Raw genomic sequence first — 23,536 nt, forward strand, 5'->3', positions numbered from 1 at the left:
TTTTTAATTTATTTGTTGATGAACCATTTAATTTAGTTGTTGATAAACCTTTATTTTATTTATTTCTTTTTTTATGTGGTGCTGAGGATCGAACCCAGCACCTCGCACATGCTAGACGAGTGCTCTTCTGCTGAGCCCAGCCCCAGCCCTTATTCATTTCTCTATATGTGGTGCTGAGAACAAAATCCAGTGCCTCACACATGCTGGGCAAGTTCTCTACCACTGAGCCACAACCCCACCCCTTATTTTTCATTTTGAGACAGGGTCTTACTGAGTTGCTTAGTGCCTTGTTTTTTGCTGAGGCTGGCTTTGAACTCATGATCCTCCTGCCTCAGCCTCCCAAGCTGCTAGGACTATAGGCGTGCGCCACTGTGCCTAGCTCTTTGGGTTACTCTTTGTGTGTGTGTGTGTGTGTGTGTGTGTATGGTGCTGGGGATTGAACCCAGGGCCTTATGCATGCCAGGCAAGCACTCTATCAACTGAGCTATATCCCCAGCCCTCTTTGGGTTATTTTTTAATGTGAAATTGTTTATTTATTACCAGGGACACTGAAGTCACACTAGACTGGGACCTGTTTTCTTTCTAGAAAGACATTTCTTCCACTGAGAAGCCTCCTTGTGTCCCACACCTTCAGCTTCCCTTTCCCATCCAGGATTTTCTTGGTGCCACTCTCCATAACCCTTTGTTATTCTTTGCTTTCTCTGTGAGGCATCTCAAATTCCTTTTGAAATAAGAAATGAAAATCAGTAAATAATAAAAGTGAATAGCAGCAGGATGTGGTGGTGCACACCTGTCATCCCAGTGACTTGGGAGGCTGAAGCAGGAGGATCATGAGTTCAAGGCGAGCTAGAGTAACTTAGTGAGACCCTGTCTTAAAATAAAAAATAAAAAGGGCTGAGGATGTGGCTCAGTGGTAAAAGACCCCTGGGTTCCATTTCCAGTACCAAAATAAATTTAAATAAATAACTCTAGGTACATGTAAGACTACACATGTGGTGTGATGCTACATCGTGTGCAACCATAGAAATGTACAGTTGTGCTGCAGTTGTGTAAAATGAATCAAAATGCAGTCTGCTGTCACATCTACCTAATTAAAATAAGTAAATAAGTTTTAAAAAATAATAAAAATTCAGCATAAATAGCCTGAGTGCTACATTCAGTGCTGGGGGCTCAGGGGGTCTTGTCTCATAGTAGGCAGGAGGGTAAATGGGTGATTAAAAGATGGAACCACTTGTGGCAGAGAACAGTAAGGGCACGTGAAATGGAGAGAAGGGTCTAGTGGGAGAAAGTGCACAGGGCGGGCTTCTAGGAAGGGAGCTTCAGGAGCGGAGTTACAAGGTGAGCAGTTTGAAGGTTGGGTGGGGCTCAGGGCCAGGCACTTGCCTGCAGTGTGTGAGGCACTGGGTTCCATCCCCAGCATTGCAAAAAAAAAAAAAAGCAGTTTGAAGGTGCAGAAATTGGGAGAAGGCATAAAGTTACCACAGTGGCACAGCTTGGGGGGTGAGGAATGGGTGTCAGCTATTAAGAAAATTGGGGAGAAATGGTAAAGAAAAATGCAGGCCCTTTAAGGAGGTGACCTGATCAATAAAGTGATTTTACTGTGTCCAGCAGGTGCTTACAGAATGCTCTGTTGCCCACCTCTATTCCAAGTGCTGCAGAACAGAGCCTGTGCCCTCAGAGAGCTTACATTCTATTTGGGGACAGTGGTGACAACTAATAGGTAATATGAGTAAATATAGTTGGTTAGACAGAGTCAGATATTTTGAGTGTCCTGGAAAAAAATAAAGCAGAGGGGTCATGTGTGCCACTGAGGGAGGGCCATGTTGGAGCCAGTGGTCAAGGTAGAGACCTGAAGGAAGGGTGGAGTGAGCCACGTGACCGGGCAGAGGAAGGGGCCATTGCACAGGCCCAGCGACAGGAGCAGGGGTGGTGTGTTCAAGGGGTCCATGTAGCTGGGCGTCTGTCGGGGTGGAAAATGTAGTAGCTGAGATCAGAGGGGTATGGCAGGCCCTCAGGTAGTCTTGTGAGGACATCAGCTTAGTCCAGGAGCTGGGAGCTGTGGGAGAGTTTTGGCAGAGGAACGGCCTGGTCTGGCTAAGGTCTCAAAAGGCTCACAAGACTGCCGTGTGTGGCCTGGACTATAGGCAAGGGCAGAGCTGGGGCTGTAGCGACGATTGGGGTCAGGGTGGCTCACGGAGGTGGCACAAGACCTGCAGGACTCTTTGATGCCGCCACTCACCCGGGATCTCTTCTCTCTAGGCTAGCTGTCCCCACTCCCAGGGTTTCTCTTAGAGAGCCTCCTGCTGGTGGGCACCATGACAGTAAGGGGGGCTGCGCTGGCCCCAGGTCCAGCGTTGCCTACAACTGCAGCAGCTTCACCCAGCGTCTCTGTGACCCCCGAGGGGAGCCCCACAGCCATGGAACAGCCTGTGTTCCTGATGACCACTGCTGCTCAGGCCATCTCTGGCTTCTTCGTGTGGACGGCCCTGCTCATCACCTGCCACCAGGTACACAGCTTGTCTGGGCCCCTCAAGAAGGATCCTGAGGGGTTTCTAGTCTTAACAAGATATGGCTGGGGTAGGCACACCAGGCTAGAGGAGCCTGGTAACCCCGAATTCTCAGCACCTCCCCTGGTAGAGCTGGTTTCCTGCTCATGTCCGGCTCAGCCGAGCGCCGGTCAGGTTGGCTTTTGCGGCTCGAGCATCAGCGGGCTGAAGGCTTCGTTCTTCTGACCACCAGGGAGATGGGGTGTGGGAGGCAACTGGGTACTTGACCACCTCAACCCAGAAATGACACAGAGGGGTCATGGCCATCACTGTCACTTCTGCTCACCTGTCACTGGCTAGACTGGTCTTGTGTCCAGCCTAAGCTACAGGGAGTTGCAATGCAGGGACCCCTTGCAGAGGAGAAGCTTCAGAGCCCAAGAGCCAGGGGGAGAGAGCTGGTTGGTCACATGCAAGTTGGTGGGAGGACAGGGAAAGAAGTTAAGTCTCCGATTTCTTGTGCTCTTGGCCCCAGAGGGGGCTGGTGTGGGCCGGCTGGGCCTGGGCAGCTGGGAGGAGGTTGGCAGCTGCCCAGTGAGAGGGCAGCTCCTCTGTCAGCTCCTCTGCAACTGTCCCTTTCAAACCCTGTACATCTAAGGCAATTTTCTTTTCCTCCTCAGTCAGGTCTCAGTTGGGCCAAGAGTGATGTCACAAGAGCTGGGACAAGATACTCAGGGGCTGCAGGGGCTGCGGGCTGGGCTGGGCGATTCTCGGCCTTTGCGGCAGCTTTGACCTCCCGTTTTCATTCAGCTAACTGCTGGTGGCAAAGTGCCTCAGTTTGGGGACGGGGCACTGTGAGCCTGTGCTGTGGCCGCTCAGCCAGGAAGCATGCCCACGTCCCCTACAGGGGCTGCCTCTGCCCTGCCCTCTCCACCATCAGTTAAGGGACAGAGCAGGGTGGCCACAGCCAGATGGCTCAGTGCTGCTGCTGGGAGACCCCAGAGGCCAGGCTCGGGGGAAGGTGGAGGGGTAGGGAGCACCCCTCAGAGAGCACCCCAGGGAGCTTGCAGGGCTGGGAGTTCTGGCCTTGTCCTTAATGCTGCTGTGCTCCTGGGTGAGGTCTCACAGTCCCCTCTATCTGGAAGCCTGGCCTGCGAGCACCTCTGCATGTTTCCTGACAGCTTCATGCAGCCCCGTGGCGTGATTTGTACAATGGATGTTTTGTCACCCGTATTTACCGAGCCTCTGAGGCTCTGAGTCAGTGACCTGAGTCAGGCCATAAAAGGAGTAAGGGCAAAGCCGGAAGTGAGACATGTTCCTGTCCCCCTGTCAGGTGCCTTCTCCCAAGGAGCAGGAGCAAGAGGGCGGGGGGCGGGGAGGACATGGTGACAGAGGGGTTTTGGCCAACCCTGTGCTTCTGCCTGCAGATCTACATGCACCTGCGCTGCTACAGCCGCCCCAACGAGCAGCGCTACATCGTGCGCATCCTCTTCATCGTCCCCATCTACGCCTTCGACTCCTGGCTCAGCCTCCTGTTCTTTACCAACGACCAGTACTATGTGTACTTCGGCACCATTCGTGACTGCTACGAGGGTGAGGGCAGTAGGAGGGCAGGGATAGGAGGGAGGGCGTCAGACAGGCTGGGAGCTGGTGGGCCTGCTGGGGCCCTCTCTGAGGGGCACTGGCCCTCGTGAGGACTGGCTTGACTCACCCCTCACTTCCTTACCCACTTTGGGGTCAGCACGTGGTCAACGCATAGGTGGCAGCACACTGTGCACTTTGCTGCAGGGCTCCCAGAACCTGGGTGGCTGCCTGGAGCTGGGGCCTCGCCTGCATCTCTTTTCTCAGGTCTGGCATCTCCAGGTAGGGCAGGCGGCACTGGGGGGTCCTCTTGTGCATAGAGGCCTCAGGCAACCCCAGGTACAGGTGGCTGGGGTTCACCCAGTTATCTAAGGCAAGTTGGTGGCACAGCTGGTCCTCCATCCCCATATGTCTTACTTTGGAGGACTTTGTCCCATGAGAGGCTCTAATGCACTTCCTGTTGTGGGCCTTGGTTCAATGCCTCCTGCATTGACCTCAGCCGTGGGCCAAGCTCTGGGTTGTGAGGAGGAAAGCCAGCCCTCACCCTCCCGGCCCTCTGGAATCGGTGGCCCCTAAGTAGTCACAACAAAGAGATGAGCAGGTTGCTATCCCTGGAAGAGAGGAGTTGTCCGACCAGACCAGGAGGTCATGGGGGGCGGGCGTGTACAAGGGGTTGATCGTGACCAGAGAGAGGCGAGTGGCTGGAGAGAGATTGTGCTGGGAGTAGGGACAGAGGTGGGGCCCACCCTGCAGGCTACAGAGAAGTTTAAAACCATGACACTTGGGGATTGCAGGTTAGAGCACTCTCACATGGAGGTGGTGAGGAGGGAAAGTCCAGAGGCCCCAAGACAGGTCATGGTCCGGTGGGCCCAGACCTGGCCATGAGCAGGCCAGCAGGGAGGGAAAGAGAGCTCCGAGTTCAAGATACCTGCTCTAGCGCCCGCTGCCTACCCTCCTGGGCTGTGCAGAGGGCTCCCTGTGTCCGCCCGCTGGCTTGGGGCGAGCAGGCAGGGGTGGTTCCCGTGTATGCAGGCTGAGCGGGTCCATCCGTGCCCGGCAGCTGCTTGCTTTGCTGACCCTGGAAGGGTTGCTGTGACTGGGCTTTGTGAATGTTGGGGTGTAGCACTCTCAACCCCAAGCAGCTGGAGTCTTTCCTCCTGTCCCACGTGGAGCCTTGTGAATCCCCAGGGCTCACAGGACATGGAAATGCCTTTGAATTTGGCAAGGAAATGGAGGTGCCTACACAGCACCCTCCCTGCTGCGTCCCCCTCCACCTCCACACCTGCCCTCGCCCCCTCCTTTGCAGCCACATTGGCCTCTTTTCTAGCAAGAATGCATCAGGGGTTTTCTGTCCCTGTGCCATTTCCCTGGCACCTGGGAACCCGTTCCCCACCCCCCTGTGGCCTGCCCCCTCTCGCCTTACTCGCTCCCCCGTGGTTCAGCTGGAGAGGCTCCCGTGCTGCACGCTGCCAGCACCCCGACTGCCCTCCTCGGCCACACAGGTCACAGTCCTTGTTCATTCTCTGCCTCAGGAGACCCAGCCCCAGGAAAGCAGGCTCAGTCGGGTGTGTGGCCCAGGCCAGGTGGAGCCACGCACATGGGAAGTGTTATAAAATAATTATTTTGTATTGGTGCTGCGATGGAACGAAGGGCCTCGCCCTCGCTAAGCATGCGCTCTGCCACTGAGCGACACCCCCAGCCCACCCCATAACTTTTGAACAAAGAAGGGACTTTATTAACTGGTGGGGCCTCATTGATTCGCAGTGCTCCTGCCCCGTGCTTCCAGGAGAGAATGCGAAGGTATGCGGGGGCCCACCCCCAGCTGGACTAGGGCTCTAGCTGTGGCATCTGTTGTTCTTGGAGTCCCCAGGGGAACCTCTGGGACTGGGGCAGGGCCGAGAGTCCTTTTCCCTTAGGTGCCAGGTTCGCATGGGTGCCCTGGACAGCCTTCACCCAGAAGCAAAAGGCTGTTCCTGCCAAGGGGGACTAGTGAGACTAGACCCCCTTCTTGGCTGGCCCTGAAGTTGGAGTGTTTAGCAGAAGACAGGGGCACAGTCAGAGAACCTCTGCTTGGCCCTTGCTCTGTGTCCCAGAGGTGGTGGCAGATGGTTGTGGGCACCCCACTCCAGCAGCCTCTTTGTCCCTGTCCCCCATGCCCCTACCCTGCTGCCTGCCCTGGCCCACCTCCCAGCCCAAGAAGCCCTGGAAGCCTGTCCCCTGTTCAGCCATCTCCTAGCAACACTACTGTTCCTGCCTGGGCTCTCCCAGGGAGTCTTCCCACAGCAGGCAGCTACCCTGGACTTGACCGGCTCTTGGAGTCTGAGCCAGTGCGCCGGGCCTGGCCTACCTGTCCCTCCCGCACCTCCACACAGGTCTCTCCCCACCCCGTCCCTCTGTCTGTGTAGCTACCCCTTGAAACTTAGGCCTCCCACTTGTTTACCTTCCCCCTTCCACACCCTCTCCTCGGCACCCCAAGGCCTGCAAGGGGCCTGGGCCAGAGAACCCTTACCCCAGCCAGCCCATGCGAGGTCTGGGCATCACACAGTAGCCTCGAAACAAAACAAAAAGCTGATTAAAATCATGCCAAGCAAGGTGCTGAGCAACTCAGTGAGACCCTGTCTCTAAATAAAATTCAAAATGGGGCTGGGGATGTGGCTCAGTGGTCGAGTGCCCCTGAGTTCAATCCCTGGTACCAAAAAAACAAAACAAAAAAAACCCCCAAACAAACAACAACAAAAAATCACATGCTAAGAAGTTATTTTTGTTAAAGTAATACATGCATGTGGTTGAAACTCAAAACTGCCTCATCAGCTCCACACTTCAGGTTTACAGCGTTTTCAACTGTGTTGTTCTAGAATGACCTAACAGTGTCTTGTTTCTTGGTTTCCAGCTGGCTGTGGTGTTGGTAGTGCCCTGCTCTGTGGACGGTCTTGCTGCAGGCAACCCCGCACCCCCACACACGTGTTCACATACACTTTGCTTACCCTCATCTTTCAAAATGACTGTTGTGATTTTTTTTTTCTTCTTTTTGTGGTGTTGGGGTTTGAATCCAGGGCCGTGTGCATGCCAGGCAAGCACTCTACCAGCTGAGCTACAGCCCAGCCCTGTTGTGATTTTTTTTTTTTTTAATTCTGCATTGCATCATTATGTATCTCAATTTGTTTGGGGGGTTTTCCTTTGGGGACTGTTGGTCCTGCTTCTTAGTTTGCTCAGTGTTCTGTGTCTGCTGTCCACTTATTCCCAAGTGCACCCACTGAATTTTTAAAGACCAGCCCTGGCCCTGTACGCTGTTGGGCTTGTTGCACGGAACCTGTGGGCTCCGGCCTTTCCTAGCTGCATTGCTCCCTCTGCTGTGGGTGGACTGCTCACCCTCCGGCCTCCACTGCTTAGCGCTGCCCTGGTGCCATCACTCCCCATCTTCCTGGGACATGTGTTTGCTTCGGTGCTGTGTCACCTGTTCCCTGGATGCATTTCTCCCTTATTGGTTTGTTCTCTGATTGGAACGCATCCTCTGCGAGCTTCCTGAGGAAGAGGACACTTGGGAGTTCTCTTTTTTGAAATCTGAAAGTATCTTTATTATATTTTTGTGTGTTCCATTTGCAAGGAATACAATGCCAGATTGGAGCTGGGCATGATGATGCACTCCTTGTGATCCTAGCTACTCAGTAGGCTGAAGACAGGAGGATCTCAAGTTCAAGGCCAATCTTGGCAATTTAGGGAGACCCTGCCTCAAAAATAAAAAGATAGATAGACAGTGCTGGGGTTGTAGCTCAGTGGTAGAGGGCCCCTGGGTTCAATCCCCAGTATGGAAAAGAAAAAAAAAAAGTTGGAAATCATTGTGTCTTTGAAATTTGAAGGCGTGTTTTAGCTTCTGTTTATGTTTTTGTTTTGGTCTAGGGGATTGAACCCAAGGGCACTTTACAAACACTGAGCTATATCCCAGCCCTTTTTATTTTTAAATGTTTTTTATTTTGAGACAGGCTCTTGCTGAGTTGCTTAGGACCTGTCTAAATTGCTGAGGCTGGCTTTGAACTCATGATCCTCCTGCCTCAGCTTCTGGAGAGGCTGGGATTACAGGCATGCACCACCACGTCCGCTTTCTTCTCTATTCTTTGTAGAGGCCCCTGTTCCTGGCATGAGACAGAGTGTTCCTCTACTCTCTCTGGGGATGTCAGTTGCAGTTTTCTGCTGCTCCTGCATCACCTCTGTCTCCTGAGTTCTTTCGTCTGGTTAGAAGCTCTCCTCAGATATCTCGTGTCTTGGCTATTTTTTGTATTGAGAATGAATCATCTAATTGCTGGGCCTCCCGATGGGGTGGCAGACCACGTGCCTTTCTTATGCAGCAGTGGGGCAGTTGGCACGTGCAGGCTTTTGATTCTGGGCCTGTTTCCCCAGAAAAGGCTACTCTTACTGCTTGGAAGGAAACAGGAGAGACGAAGTTATGGGTGCAGAGAAGGACCTTTGGGGCTCCTCAGCCTTCTTGTCCAGCCTTAGTTGTCCTCTTCTGCACGTCTCCCCATTACTGACCTCAGCTGGGCCAAGTTCTGTCTCAGTCCCTCTAGAAAGTGGCATTCCGTAGCTCCGTGGGGACCTGGCGCGCTTTCCAGTTTCCCTCTCCACAGCCCCAGAGCTGCTCGCATGCCCAGGGCTGTTTTATGAAGTTCCTGGCTCCTCCCCTGCCCAGGTCAGTGACCTCAACACGTCATCCAGAGCTTCTGTTGATGTCTGTCACTAGTGGCCACCATTGCCGTCTCCTTCTCCTTACAGGTCTGCCTCGCCCCTTGTTCTCATTTCCCTGTGCTTTGCGGGAGGAGGTGGGGATGTTGCCTGTGAACCTTGAGTTGGTAGCATAGGTAGCCTGCCCAGGTCCCCTGCTTGCTCTGTTGACCCCTCTGGTGAGGGCCACAGTCCACACAGCACTGGGTGCACCATGGCCAGGGCGCAGGGGCTGAGAGGCGGGGCAGGAACCAGCCACCTGCGTGCATCTGCTATTGGATTGTGATTGGGGTGGGGAGTACCCCCTAAAGAGGACCTGAGGCGGACATGTGACTGCTGTGGTTGCCCTCTGCGGCCTGTTTTGTCACGAGTGTTATGTGGCACTTACAGTTTTATCACATGTTTGTCAGCACTTTAGCTCATTGTCACCGATAGAGTACACATCATCGAGCCTGTTAAACACCTGTGGAAACAGCTTCCAGTAGGCAGTAGACTTGCCCAAGATAACCCAGGGGCCAGACACCCCTCCAGCCCTCCCACCCACTACCCTCCGCCTCCGGATCCTGGGAGCTGCTCTGAGCCAGACTTGGCAAATATGGGGACAGGACCAGCTTCTCCCCTAGAGAAGTAGGAACTCTTGGTAGGGAAAGAAATTTTATTTATTTTATTTTTTTACTACTTTTCCAAATTTTCTTATTAGTGCCTTATAATTATACAGAGTAGGATTCATTTTGCCATATTTGTACAGGGCACGTGACATAATCCGATCAATAGACAAAGAGATTTTACATGTGTGAGAGGAACAGGTAGAGCATGGTGCTCTATTCACCCTGTTTCAAACTTGAGACAAACGGAGCTTCTGGTGTCTGGCCCAAGCGAGCCATCTCCCAGGTAGAGAGAGTGCAGCTGCTGAACAGCTGGGGTCCCCAAGTGCAGGCCCCCAAAGCCAAGGGTTGGTTTGCTGCCAGAGGACACTGCTTGGTAGTAGCTCCAGCTGGCCATGGCTGACGGCTGATGACGAAGCCGAGAAGGACAAGAATGCAGTGGATCTGGGTAGAGGAAGCCATTCAGAGGAATCTGTGGAAGACAGAAGCCAGACACAGCACTGGGGGTGGTGAGAAGCACTGTTGGAGTGGTGCAGAGTCGGGGCACGTGCATAAGGGCAGGTCTCCTGCCTGCTGTGGGTGGCACACTGTACCTACCATTGCCTGTATCAGTCACCTGCCACTGAACGGGGTGAAGAAGGTCCCGAGGCCCCGTGTACTCAGCAGAGGTGTCTGTCCATAGTGTTGAGGATGCAGTCTTTCAGGCTCGTCTTCCAGGGTCTGGAACCTGGCGGGCCCCATGGCTGTCTAGATCCCCAGTGTTCTGTGCAGCAGAGACAGCTGGGCCTGAGGCCAGCTGTGAGTGCTGAAGGGGTGCAGAGGAGGTTAGCCTGCAGTGGCCCAGCGTGCCCAAGGCCATCAGGTGGGCACACAGTGCATGGCACCCAGTGTTGCCCGCGAGTATTCACTGAGTAATTGGCCGGATGTGCCTGCAGCTGCTGGCAGAAAAGCCTGAAAGGTACTTCCTGGCGGTTCTGATTCTCCCTGTTGAGCTGTTGGTTAGCAGGGTCTCCAGCTGGGAGCACAGTTTTCTCTTGGGGTACAACTTCCTGTCCAGGCTACTCCAGGCTTGAGAAGCTGCTGTGAAAACAGGAAGTCTTGGATTTTGGAGTTGGAAGGGACCCTGTTATACTGTCTGTACCGAGGGACCCCTGCTTCTGATGCATGCTCCTATTGGCAAAAGCTCTCAAAATAAAAACTAAAACAGTCTGGGGATGCAGCTCAGTGGTAAAGCACCCCTGGTTAAAACCCTGTACAAAAAAAAAGAAAAAAATTTCCCCATTAAGCTTAAGTCCATCTGGGATCTGCCCTGGGGCCATATAAGGCCTGTTTGGCCTGGTGGCTGGGTGCTTGTCATTTGCATGAAGAGAAAGACCCTTCGTCTTCTCTCCAGTCCTCAAGACCCCAGTCCAACCCTTGTTTCATCTCTGTCCTGGTTCTTCTCTTCTGATCACCTTTGTCTCTAGCTCAGGATTTGCTGGCTAGAATGGGGCAAAAATTTGCAGTCGATGGCCCAGAAAAGGATAGAGGAAAAACAGGCCTGACCTGCGGGTCTCTTGTCACTAACATGCTTCAGGGCCTCTTGCGGAGCCTGGGCAGGGCTCTGGTGGGTGATTAGGGAAGCACCGGGCCATTTTGTAACTTGGGAACCTCTCCAGGGGCCAGAATTGGAACCGTGGTCTTCAGGGGGATGGGCGACAATCCTGCTGCTGAGTACTTTGTTCCTGGTTGAGTCTCTCTCGTGTCCAGGCCACTGGATTGCTTGCTGTTTCTGGAATGTTCGTGGAGGGTCCATTTTAGGCACTGTTGCTGGAACGTTGGGGATGGTGTTCTGTGCAGTTCCGTTATTTCCTACGAAGGGGCTGGGTTTGTCCAGATGGCAGCAGGCCTTGGTTTGGGTTGGTTGAGTCATATCCAAGGAAATTGTATGGTCTCCTTTCTCTAAGAATCAGTGAGTCTGTTATTGAGTCACTAATGATTCTTTAAAGGAAACTGTCAGCAAATTGGTATTTTACAGACCAGCTGGCCCTGGAGCACCTTTAAAAGGTCAAGAATCTTGAACTAAGAGATGTATGAAATTCGGTGATTCTGACCGGCTGGGTGCAGAGCTGGCTATGATCAGGTGGCCCCACCCTGGCCTCAGGAGGGTGCTCGTGCCCCTCATGACACAGGAAGGGACCTGAGCTCATGCCAAGCTCCTCTCAGGAGCAGATTGCAGGGATGGCCTTGCCTGGGAGGGGCCAGATGACCCCAGGTCCCTGTGGCTTGTCTTGAGGGTCCACCTTGGGGGAGGTGGGCTTTCTAGCCTGCCAGAGGACGTGCTCCACAGCTGGGCCCTGGGGACCACTCAGGGTGGAACTTGCAGGTGGAAACTGAGTTCCATCCGAGTTGCAAGCCCTCTGCTCTGTGTGGGAAGAGGGACAGTCACAGTAAGGTTAGTGCTGTGGGCTGTGTCTATGCAGAGTGCTGCTTGGAGTCTGGAGCCCTGGATAAAGGGCCCCGAATATACACCTTTCTGACTTGCTGAAGGACTTCTGCCTAAAAACATATCGCCAGGGTTTTCCGTGCTTTAGTCAAGGCAGGTGAGTGTTTCTTCCATGCCTGGTGTGTGCTAAGCACTGAGCCTGCATCCTGAGCAAGGACGCCCCCTTTCAGGAGTCATGACCTGTGAGGCTGGTTGGTGACTTACTTTCTCTCTCTCTCTTTTTCTTTCTTTCAACATTGAGACATGCATTTATTTTCCATATTATCAGCCATGGGGCATGGCCTGATTATGTGTGGCTAAGTCTTGTATCTTCTCAGGAAAACAGATTTTTTTTTTTCTGGGGCTGGGGATCAACCCAGGGCCTCAAGTGTGCTAGGCGCATGCTCGGCTGCACCCTAACCCTGCATACCATTTTTAAGTGACATGGCATCCCGTGCAGAACTGCAGTGTTTGGTCACAGCATCAACAGCTTTGGTTGCACAGTGCCACGAGCCATCTCAGGACTGACCTGTGCTATGAGCCATCTTAGGGGTGACCTGTGCCAGTAGGTGGGTGTTATGCCCACTGTGGGAAATTCTGGGACGTGTCTGCTGATTCAGTTCAGTGGAGGGAGTGTGAGACTCCATGTTGGTCCCCAGAGACTTCAGAGCTGGGGTCAGGGTCCTAGGAGTGCAGAGAGGAAGCGCCCCCCCCAGGCAGTGGGAGCTGAGAGCACAAAGATGCCAGAGGGTGAGGACCGGCTCTGGGGTGAGAATGGCCTTCAGCGCTACTGGGAAGTGTAGGAGCGGCAGGGATCCCGTCAGCACAAGCTGGGTGGCACAGGGGGCCTCAGGGACTGTGCTGCAGAGGTGATGGGGCCAAATGGGCAGGAGCCCTCTGGCTGCCCTTGTCCTCTTGCCCCATGCTCTGGGTCTTGGCTGCTGCCGTCCTCATTGCTTTTCTGGGTGCCTTCCCTTGGTGGCGCCCTCTGCAGGGCCCGCTGGCTCCTCCTCCTGCTCTCCTTCCAGGTGAGGCACACCTGAGAGCCCTGGCCGCACACCCCTCTGTCTGCAGCCGCACATTTCCATCTACTTTTCCCAGGCCATCGCTCACCCATGAAGATTTCAGGTCTCTATGGTGACGTTGCGCTGTGTCCCACTTCAGAAGGAGCCTACCAAGTTTCCCAGGTTGTGCCCTGCCGCCTGCGCAGCTGTCCTGTGCAGTCAGAGAGTGCAGAGCTGGGCACGCATCAGGCCACCCGGGCACAGGGCCGGATGGAGGTTCTCCTCTCCCTCTTTGTTTACAGTGTCTCTTGAGATCCCAGCAGCGTTGTGTTGTAAAAGTGTGACACACAAATAGACTGGTGAACCAAACTAGTAGATAACTAGCGAGCGACACCATTTCGCCCAGAATGTACACACGCCAGCCCCCAGCCCTTTGGCACTCGCCCTCCGCTCCCTGTGCCATCCTGGATTTATGGTTGTCGCTCTGTGCCTTTCTTTGGGGTATTACCACAGTGTAGGTGCCACTGAGACACTGGGGATAAATGGCACCCAATTTTAGACTCTCCCATCTAGACGGTGCTAACCTGCGGCCTCTGGGGCAGTCTCGTGTCCCACGGCTCCTCCCTGTTGGCTGTGGCTCTTTCGTTTTCGGTTGCTGTGTAAATTTCGCCAGCTGCCTGCCCGCTCTGCTGGGCTGAGTGGTTTTTCTGGACACTCTCCGCAGCCTTGGTCATCTATAACTTCCTGAGCCTGTGCTATGAATACCTCGGGGGAGAGAGCTCCATCATGGCGGAGATCCGAGGGAAGCCCATTGAGTGAGTAGAGTCTCCCTGGAGCCCCGCGCCTGGGCCTGGCTTCTTCAGGCTGTCCTGGTGTCAGCTGGACACAGACATCTCTCCCACACTCCTGAGCAAACCCCTTCCTTAGGACTCTTGGGAAGGTCTCGTGGCTCGTCTCTTCTCTTCCTGTCGCCCTTCCTTTCCTGTCTGTCTCTGGTGGTTTTAATTCTGTGCTTCCTGAGTTGGTTTCTCAGCTGAGGGCCAAGGCAGCCCTCTTCCCTCACCACCTGCTGCTCCTGCAGAGGCTGAGCTATGCTCCCCCTTGGGTTTATGCTGTCCCAGCTCCATGCCCCCAGCTTGTCTGATGGCGGGGAGGATGGCTGCCCAGCCCCACCTTTCCCCACTCACCAGCCCCGTCTGTGCTTCTCTCTCCCAGGTCCAGCTGTATGTACGGCACTTGCTGCCTCTGGGGAAAGACCTACTCCATTGGATTCCTGCGGTTCTGCAAACAGGTGTGTGTGTGGCAGCCGCCTGGGTCTGGAGGTGCGGGCTGGGGACCAGAAGCCAGGCCTGTGCCCTGGAGGGAGGCCCCTGCTGTAGGCTGCCCTGGGCCCCACCTGCGGGGTCCTGCCAGGTGCCCGACTCTAGCCCTAACCTGTTTGGGAGGCACCGGGTGAGTAGCATGTGCTCAGATGGACAGTGACCTGCATCCTGGGGTTTTCTGGTACAGCTCTGGATAAGAGCAGGTGGTCGGTCTCAAACTCTTGCTCATTTTGACCAAGTCTTGATGTGTGAGACTCAGAGAAAGTCCATGGGCTATAGAATCTCAGTTTGAAAACTCATCCATTGTGGCTGGCTCTGGAGGATATTGGCGTTAAAGACACATGACAGACAGACCCGCGTGGCTCCCTTCTCTCTCCTGTCCAGTGACTTCCGGTTTTCTCACTGCCCTCCCTGGGGCCCAGAGTAGCCTGGAGGAAGACATGTGGTGGTGTCCTTCAGTGCTAGGCCCAGGTCTCTAACTACTCACGTTTGACTTCCAGCTTCTCCTCAGACTGTGAGACCTCAGATAATCTACTTAACCTCTCTGTGCTTTAGTTTGCTCCTCTGTAAAGTAGACATAACAACACTTATCTCCAGGGGTGATGGTAAGGAACAGGTGAGGTAATGGATCTGCCTTTACCATAGTACTGGCTCATTCAGGGAGGTAGAACCTGAGGTGACACATCCAGTCTTCATTGGTTTGGCCCTGGTCTCCACAGGGCCCCTGCCTGTCCCTTCAGCATCACCGAGTAAGTCACAGGGAAAATGAAACCCACGGCCGAGTCATCGTGGCCTGCCTGAGGGCTGGCCCTTCTGCTCGCTTCTGTGCAGGGTCCAGGCCCAGCGTGGCACACCGCAAAGCTTCCACCGGTCAAGCCAAGTGTGCAGCTCAGCTTCCAGGCCTTCCTTCTCCAGGGTGTTTCTGAAACCAGATTCTCACCATTAGGCTGCAGGGAAGGAGCAGAGCTGCCAGCCTGGGTGGGGTGTTCCGGCTGTTTACAGCAGGTTCAGCTGCCCAGGCCCAGGTCCAGCTGTGACTCAGCCTCGTTTGAAGTTCTGTCGTCCACACATTGTTGTGAATGGTTCCCCAGCCTGTGTGCTCAGATGCTCCGCTCTCCTCCTGGAGGAGGTGGGAGAGGTAGGATGAGAAAGAATGGTGAAGCCTCTGGTCCCTTTCTCACACCCAGAGCTGCTGCGAGGGGGCCTGAGCGTCCTGCAGCAGCCCAGTGTCTGACTCTTCTCGAGTGCTTGCCAAAAGTAGATTTCCAGACCAAGAGCCACCCCTCCCACGGGACAGGTGTGTGGTGGTGCCAGCCTGGCCTGTGTTGCAGGCTTCCTGGTGACTGCGATGTCCAGCATGGCCCGGGAATCTGCCCTGACCCAGGTGTGGTTGGGCAGTGGCTCTGGGCCTGCCGACTCAGTTTCCGGTGCTTCTGCGGCCACGCCAGCTGCTCTGTGCCTCAGTTTCCCTTCTGTGACGGGGGATGCTGTGGTCTCACATCACAGGGAGGCACCACCCAGCAGCTCCCCATGCACATTTGGTGGGAACCGCTCTCCCCTTTCCCCAAAGGGTGTGGGTCCCACTTCCTCTGGGCCAGGTTCAGGGCCAGAAGAGTTCTGTGGGGTTTTCTGACAGCTCTGCCATCAGGGTCACCTGCACTCTGCTGGGCAGCCCCAGTGCAAGCTGCCCGGGGCCCCTCGGACTGGAACGGGTCCTGGGGACAGGAGCAGGTTCTGCAGCAGCTCATGCTGCCCCAGCTCCTTGTACCACTTGACACCTCCCTAGCTCAGCCTTGATGACCAGAGCTCCAGCCACCTCCACGAGAGGCCCCATGCTTGGGCTGACCTGCTCTCAGGAGACTGGTGATTCTCGGTTCTGGGGTACAGTGTCCTGTGTGAGAGTTGTGGAAGCCTGCAGAGGGTGTTGCCGAGCTCTGGGGGGGGCACTCCCAGAGTCCTCTGCTGAGCCCCCTGGAGGGGAACCCTCCAGGAGGACCCCCACTCCCCAGCAGTGATCCTGCATTGTGGGGCTGGTCACCTCCCTTGTCGCAGGGAGGCAGCACTAGGTCACATCTGCCACTGCAGCAAGCAGTCAGCCTGGCCTGCACGGACTCGGCCTTCAGACTCCAGAGCCCACGTCTGGGCAGCCGCTTCCTCACCTGCTGCCCCGCAGTCCGCCACCCGCCCAGCCTGACAGAAACCCTGGCCTTGGGCCCAGTGTGGGACAGTGAACCAGCCAGGAGCTCTAGAGCTCCCGTCCCAGCCCCCGCCCCGCCTCCTCTCCCCAGATCTCGTGCCTGCGCTTGTCCACTCTGCCCTGGGCTTGTGCATGAGCTGCTCCCTCTGCCTGGTATGGAGCTGCCCCTGTTGTCGCTGGCCACCTTCCTGATGGTCCCTCATCGTCGCTGGGGCTCCCCTGGCCTTCCTTCCCCATGCCTGTCTCCTCACAGGGTCTCTTTGGGTTGTCATTGTCTCTTGCTTATTCTGCTCCTGTAGCCAGCAGTCCCCTTGGGGACCCGCGTGCCCCCCCCAGTGTTCGTCACAGGCCTGCCCGAGGAGGAGTCTGGCACACTCACCGTTCGCTGTCTCCTTTCTCTCCCCACAGGCCACGCTGCAGTTCTGCGTGGTGAAGCCGCTGATGGCCGTCAGCACCGTCATCCTCCAGGCCTTCGGCAAGTACCGGGACGGGGACTTCGAGTAAGCAGTGGGTCGTCCCTCCGGGTGTGTGGGAGGAATGCCAGTGCCCTGGTCTAGCAGGGTGGCTGTGCCCTTCCTGGGTTTCCAGGGCTGCTCTGAGCCCAGGCCTGGCAGTGCCCCCCTTGAACTTGGCCTGACGCTGGCCGAGGAGTGAGCCTGCCACTCAGTTATGTCCTCGCAGGCTGCATGGCTTCCCCAGGCGGAGCCGTGAAGGCCAGTGAGCACTCTGAAGGTGGGGGTGAGAGGGGAAGAGCCCGAGAGGCCAGCTTGAGCCCCAGGTTTCATGTGGGGCAGTGAAGGTGGCCCTGTGCTCGTCAGTGCTTCACACATACTGCCCGTGACCCAGCCACAGCCCCACCCAGGCAGGTGAGCGAACTGGGCTCAGAGCTGTACCCTGGTCACACAGCAAGCTTGGGGTCAACCACTTAGACACCACTGACTGGCTGTCAGTCTGTAGCCTCCAGCCTGACTCTGGTTTTCCTGCCAGTGAGTCCCAGCAGTGGGCCCAGAGCTGGGACAGCACGGCACAGCAGAGGGAGCAGGCCGACCAGCACCGTGGGCGCACAGCCCTGTCCCACTTGGGATGCGTGCCCTTGACTGCCATCCCTCCCTCCTGCAGATCACTGCACTCTGGGGAGGGGTGCGGGGGTCACGTGTGGCAGGGCAGGTTGGTCCCAACCAGAATGTGCCCGCTCTGCAGCGTCACCAGCGGCTACCTTTATGTGACCATCATCTACAACATCTCGGTCAGCCTGGCCCTCTACGCCCTCTTCCTCTTCTACTTCGCCACCCGGGAGCTGCTCAGCCCCTACAGCCCTGTGCTCAAGTTCTTCATGGTCAAGTCCGTCATCTTCCTCTCCTTCTGGCAAGGTCAGCTCCCTCCAGCTTCGTGAGGCCCCTGCCTCTGAGCCCCTTTCTACCGTCCCTGCGATTGGGTCCTAGGGTTGTGGAGCTCAGGCCACAGGGCTGTCCTAGGTGGTCCCAGCCTGGGACTCAGGGAGCCTGGCCCATGGGGCGCTCTCTGCACCTTCCAGGGCTTTTTAGAGAAGCTTTGGGAAGCTCCGGCAGAGCTAATTCATGGATGGAGGACCCCAGGGACCCCGTGTAATTGATGTCTCAGTCACCTCTTTTAGGTGACTGGCAAGGAGCTGGGAGAGTGGCTTTCTGGAGGCCTTGGCTTTGTGTCACCAACCCTGTCCTGCAGCCGTGCTCCCTTACCACTATAGTGGGCCTGAGGGTGTCTGGGGGTGTGTGGGAGAGGGGCCTGGAAGTCCTCACGGGCCAGGTGGCGCCTCCCCTCAGGCATGCTGCTGGCCATCCTGGAAAAGTGTGGCGCCATCCCCAAGATCCACTCGGCCCGCGTGTCGGTGGGCGAGGGCACGGTGGCCGCTGGCTACCAGGACTTCATCATCTGCGTGGAGATGTTCTTCGCGGCCCTGGCGTTGCGACACGCCTTCACCTACAAGGCCTATGCTGACAAGAGGCTGGACGCTCAAGGTAGGAGCCAGGGTCTGGGGGTGACTCTAGTGGGGGAAAGGAGCCAGGGTCTGGGGTGACTCTAGTGGGGGGAGCAGAGTTCCAGAGCACCTGCCATCCTCCAGTGCCCTGCAGGGGCGAACCCCAGTGGGAGAAGGGCCTCAGAGGTTGGGGAGAGGGGATGGCAGGACCAGGAGAGACCCCTCCCCATCGCTGGCACTACTGATATGGTCCTGGAAGCTAAGCTCACCTGTCCCTTGGAGTAGGTCCCAGTGTGGACACAGGGATGACGGGAAAGACTGGCAGGAGACTGAATAGGCAGATCCCCAGGCTCCCGATGGCCAGGCCTTGCTTCTCTGTTGTCCTCCACTTCTATCCTCTTTAAATTTCTTTTTTTTTTTTCTTTCTTTTTTTGGTTGGGGCTTGGGTACCAGGGATTGAACGCAGGGGCACTCTACCACTGAGCCACATCCCCAGTCCTATTTTTTGTATTTTATTTAGAGACAGGGTCTCACTGAGTTACTTAGCACCTGGCTTTTTGCTGAGGCTGGCTCCTGAGCCACTGGGATTACAGGCCTCTTTAAATTTCTTTAAAAACAAAATACCGTGCTTACTCCTAAGAAACAGGTGGTGTGAGGTCTGACAGCTTTCTCTTTACACCTGCTGATCTCCTAGTTGGAAGGTGGTAGCAGACTCACCCCCTGTGCCAAGAAGGTCTGGAGCCCTCTAACCCCGTGCCCGCCCCACACTCTGTCTGGGGCAGCACTTGCCTTAGAGCTCCTTGGTGACTGGATAAGCAGTGGGCTGGGAGGATGGGGACCTGTTTCAGGAGAAGGAGGAGGTGGCAGGGCGAGGAGAGGGAGCCTCTCAGCCCAGGTCCTCCCCGTCGCTGCCCTGCTTGGAAAGAGCACTGAAACTCCTCTGCTGGACTTTGTCCTGCGGGCACTCCTGCCGCTGGGCTCTCAATCACTCTTCAGTCTTTGGTCACACTGTCCAACTCTCTGCCAACTGGGAGGTCCCCACCTATTTCCCCTCCAGACCCCCATTTTTACCCCCAAAGTGGGGAGGATCTTACAGATGCCCACCCAGCACTGAGGGCCTTGTCCCTTGGACCTGGTCTGGCAGAGCCTATATCCATGGGAATGCTACCTGGGGCCTGGGGCCTGGAGCCTGGGACTGTCCCCAGAGCAGGCAGGGCTGTAGTGGAGAACCATTTCCATACCTCGGGCTCTGCAGAGGCTTCCTACCGCCAGCCTGGGCATCCTGCGCTCGCTGTCCCCTCAGACACACCCACCCCAGCAAGCAGTAGCCTGACTGGCTGTACTGCCAGGCCAGGGACAGCTGCTGCTGGCCGAGCTTGCCTCCCTCTGGCCTAGGCCCAGGGCCCATGGGCAAAGGCTCCTGGCCCAGCCTCTGAGGTGCCCAGCCCCTGTCACCCTAGGGTGAAGGCCAGCTCTGCTGAGCCTTGAGGTGTGAGGAATGGCCACTCCATGCAGAGGTGGCTCTGGCCAAGCCTGAGAAAAGGTGGAACAGGGGACACCTGTAGCCGGGGTGCCCTTTGTGAGTGTGAGCACCATAGGAAGAGTCATCCCTGGGCAGATGTCCCCTCAGGCCTCGGGGGTGGGGGCAGTGGGAGCTGCTGAGGTGCCCGGGTGGGGGTGGGCCAAGGGCCTGGGGTGGGCGTAGTGCTCACTGAGCTCTCTTGTCTTCTCTGCCTCCGGCTTCTCTCCCTGCCCCTTTGCCTTGCATTTGCCCTGGGTTCGGCCGTGGGCAGTGCCAACATACGGCCCTTACGGTAGGTCCCACTCTTGTCTGCACGTCTGTCCTGCACGTCACTTCTGGTCACTGTCACCAGCATGCCTCTCTGTAGCTCCTGTGTGTCCGCTTCTCCTCCCTGCAGGCACCCCTAAGGTGGGAGAGCCCCAGCACCTGCCTGCGAGGCCCCTCCACCTGCATTTGTCTGATTTCCCATTGTTCTGGAACATGCCCTGTGTGGTTCTGGGCACAGGGCCTTCAGTGCTGTTTTCATGGCAGAGGACATGGGGGGTGGGGAGACTGGGGTCTCATTCCGAACCCAGAGTTGGGTTGTTCACTTGTGCCTGGTGGCCTGGGCCATTTCTCCCCTCTGAGCCTGAGGGAACGCATCATTAGAGGGGATTAGGAAGAAGCATGTCCTCTCTAGGGGGAAGCCAGCCTGGTCCCCTCCCCACAGAGGAACCCTCCCGGGGCAGGGTGTGGGCCTGGCACTGCGGAGCCGGGGGCATTCCAGGCTCATGCCTGCAGCTCGCCAGTCTCTATTGGGGTCCCTTTCTCCCGCCCTGGCTTCCCCAAACGGTGTATCACTTTGCCTCTGGCCGGAGGCCAGCCCACAGGATGCCCTGGCTGCTCCCTCCCGCTGGGCAGCGGAGTTTGCTTCTTGCCTGTCCTTTCTCATGTCTTGGACCCGTTCTTGGTTCAAGAAGGAATGACTGGATGACAGCCTGGGTTGGGGGTCTGTTGCAGGGTCGGGGCAGGGTCGGGGCAGGGGCCCACCCCTCACCCTACCTCCTGCCTCCTCCTTCAGGCCGCTGCGCCCCCATGAAGAGCATCTCCAGCAGCCTCAAGGAGACCATGAACCCACACGACATCGTGCAGGACGCCATCCACAACTTCTCTCCCGCCTACCAGCAGTACACGCAGCAGTCCACTCTGGAGCCCGGGCCCACCTGGCGCAGCGGCGCCCACAGCCTCTCGCGCTCCCACAGCCTCAGTGGAGCCCGCGACAACGAGAAGACTCTCCTGCTCAGCTCTGACGATGAGTTCTAGGTGTGGCGCTGCGGGGAGGGACCCGCACCTGGGCAAGGGCGGGCCATGTCCTCCTCCAGCCTCACCGCGGGGCCAGGAGGCCACACAGCTTCGGTGTTGCCCTTATTTATTGGACCAGAAACATATCGCTTTCAGAGGAACAGCCAGACACCCTCTGTCTGGGGACATCACAGGCTCTCCCGTGAGCCTTTAGGAATATTTATACATGGCTAATCCTGCCTGCCCGGGCCAGGGCAGAGGACACTGGGAGAGCTCCCATACCCCTGCTGCCCGTCCTGTGGTGGAGGCACCTCGGACCAGCCATGCCCAGGCCTAAGTGCTTGTGTGTGGGCCATGGCTGCAGCCTCCCGGGCCTTCCTGCAGGAGGAGCTCATGCTGAGGTCGTGCCCCCCGCCCCACGCCATGCTCTTCCCTGCCTGCCTGCTCCTCCCTGCCTAGGGAAGGCTCTTCCCAGGTTCCTCCCGCCTGCTTCCCCCTGTGTCCACCCTGTCCAATGCTAGATTGCCTCAACCTGGGCAGGAGGAGGGAACGTGGACATTCTGTGGCTGTCCCTCCTGACCCAGGCCTGCCTGGCGTGCTGCAAGGATCAGAGCCAGACACCAGGGGACCTCTAGGAAGGGTGCTCTGGTGCCTCGGAGCCCTTCTGGTGAAGCAGGGGGCCTGTGGGCCCCAGGTGTCCTCGCCAAGGCCGCCTTCTGCCCACCTCCTCCTGGCCCTTTAAGGGCAGCCAGCAGCCTGCACTGCCCTCTCACTTGGTCCTTCTCTTGAAGGCGTTGGGGCAGAGCCAGCTGCCTGGCTGTTCACAAGTCGGGCTTCAGTCCTCCCCCCAGACGGAGCAGTCAGAGCCTTTGCTGAGCCTCTCCCCGGGGCTTCTCCCTCCCATTCAGGAGAAAGGTCTGTGTCCCACATTTCAGACCAGCTCCTGGGGGAGGACAGTGGGGATGGCCGTGCAGCAGGGAGCCAGGAGGTGGAGGGTGTCCCAGACTCCTCTCCAGGGCCCTCTGTCCACACAGGGCCTGGTATTCTGCCTCATCTGGCCCCCAGCCCATCTCTTCTGTGCCTTAGTCACATATAAAAGCCCCCTCCTCAGCCTGCATCTGCCCCAGACACCCCCTGGGGACTCCTTACTAAGCTGCTGGCACTCAGGATCCTGCAGTGCTGGGCCGTGTGCCCTTAACAGGCCTTAGGAGTGACCAGGGACCACCAGTTCCTGTCCTTGCCCTCCACATCCGTGTATCCAGGGCTGAAGTCCCCAGGCAGGCTGGGCTTTTTGCCAGCCTGTCTTAGGAAGAGCCTCGTGGTGTAGTGCACGTTTGTGTAGCAGGGCGTTCTGTTGCTTGAAACCCAGGCAATACTTGGGTCTGGAGTGGAGTAGCCTCGATCCAGTGAGGGAGAAGGGTCCCCTGTCTGGTGGCACTTGCCAGAAGCTCTTTTGGTCACTCCTGGAATGAACAGGCTCCTGCCCCTGGATCTAGGGGAGGGTCCAGGTAGGATAGCTGATCCCAGCAACCTTCCTGACCTCCTTCCTTCCCGTGCGGCCCAGAGGCCTGCCCTGGGCTCCCGTCTGGGTGGGCGGCAGCTGGCAGGCACAGGCTGTCCCAGGAGCGGTGCTGGCTCCTTCCCGTGTCTGCCTCCATGAGTCGAGTCTGCCTCCCTGACACATTGCCCCTCCTTCCAGGCCAAAGCGTGTTGCTGATTCCTGCCCCCTCTGTCCTCGGCTGCTCTGGCACGCTTGTCCTCTAGCGTGGTAGGTAGAGCTGGGAGCCAAGTGGCAGGAACTAGCAGTCCCTGGGGACACAGGGATGGGGAAAGTGTTCCCAACTGCTGCATCCCCTCCTCCTTCCTAGGATGCATAACCTACCTTGTCTTTTTTTATTATTATTTTCCAGATAGAGTAGCCCTTTGTATATAAAAATACTTGAAAATTAATTGTATGATGTATGAGAAGACAGAGTCCCTAGTTTTGTATCTCGTCGTATGACTGCCATGAGTTTCCACCGAAAGCCGCTCTATTTTGGTCTCTGTGACATTTTAAATGCGTGACAGAAGTGAGCAAATAAAGTGAGGAAGAAATATATATATGAGATAATATAGATTGTACTGAAACCCCCTGCCTGCGGTGAGCTTCTGTCCCTGCCTCTTTCCTGCCCCCCTCCACCTGGGGGGGGGGTGTCCACTTCGTCCTTCCTGAGTGTGATGTCTAGGTGATGGAGGGGAGTCACATTGCCAGGGACTAAAATTGGCATCCAGGTCCCCACTGGGCAAAGTGTCACCTCCTCCCCCAGCCGGCAGGTCACAAGGAGCTCAGCCTCCTTGTGACATAAGGGCTGGGCGCCATGGGGGAAACCAGTGTCACTGGCAGCCCCTCTGCAAGGACTTCCAG

General features: G+C 56.6%; 1 protein-coding gene across 2 annotated transcripts; it reads left to right on the plus strand.

Annotated features, from left to right (window-relative positions):
- Positions 1-2,256: 2,256 nt before the first annotated feature.
- Tmem184b (transmembrane protein 184B) lies at positions 2,257-23,259 on the plus strand. 2 transcript variants are annotated; one of them, XM_015482712.2, is made up of 9 exons: positions 2,257-2,507; positions 3,911-4,076; positions 13,578-13,668; positions 14,069-14,144; positions 16,781-16,872; positions 17,573-17,742; positions 18,175-18,369; positions 20,123-20,143; positions 20,912-23,259. In XM_015482712.2, the coding sequence occupies exons 1-9, from the start codon at positions 2,316-2,318 to the stop codon at positions 21,151-21,153; spliced, it is 1,245 nt and encodes a 414-aa protein (XP_015338198.1). In that variant the 5' UTR covers positions 2,257-2,315; the 3' UTR covers positions 21,154-23,259. The 2 variants fall into 2 exon arrangements, with proteins under 2 accessions (XP_015338198.1, XP_015338199.1); XM_015482713.2 differs by lacking the exon at positions 20,123-20,143.
- Positions 23,260-23,536: the final 277 nt, after the last annotated feature.

This window comes from Marmota marmota, unplaced genomic scaffold (genome assembly GCF_001458135.2).
Source record: "Marmota marmota marmota unplaced genomic scaffold, marMar, whole genome shotgun sequence".
Classification (NCBI taxonomy): Eukaryota; Metazoa; Chordata; class Mammalia; order Rodentia; family Sciuridae; genus Marmota; species Marmota marmota.

Excerpts from the sequence above, each read along its gene's own strand:
- Tmem184b (XM_015482712.2), top strand. The coding sequence starts at position 2,316 with ATGACAGTAAGGGGGGCTGCGCTGGCCCCAGGTCCAGCGTTGCCTACA. Across the intron at positions 4,077-13,577 it reads CATTCGTGACTGCTACGAGG|CCTTGGTCATCTATAACTTC; the intron begins GTGAGGGCAGTA and ends CACTCTCCGCAG. Across the intron at positions 14,145-16,780 it reads TCCTGCGGTTCTGCAAACAG|GCCACGCTGCAGTTCTGCGT; the intron begins GTGTGTGTGTGG and ends CTCTCCCCACAG.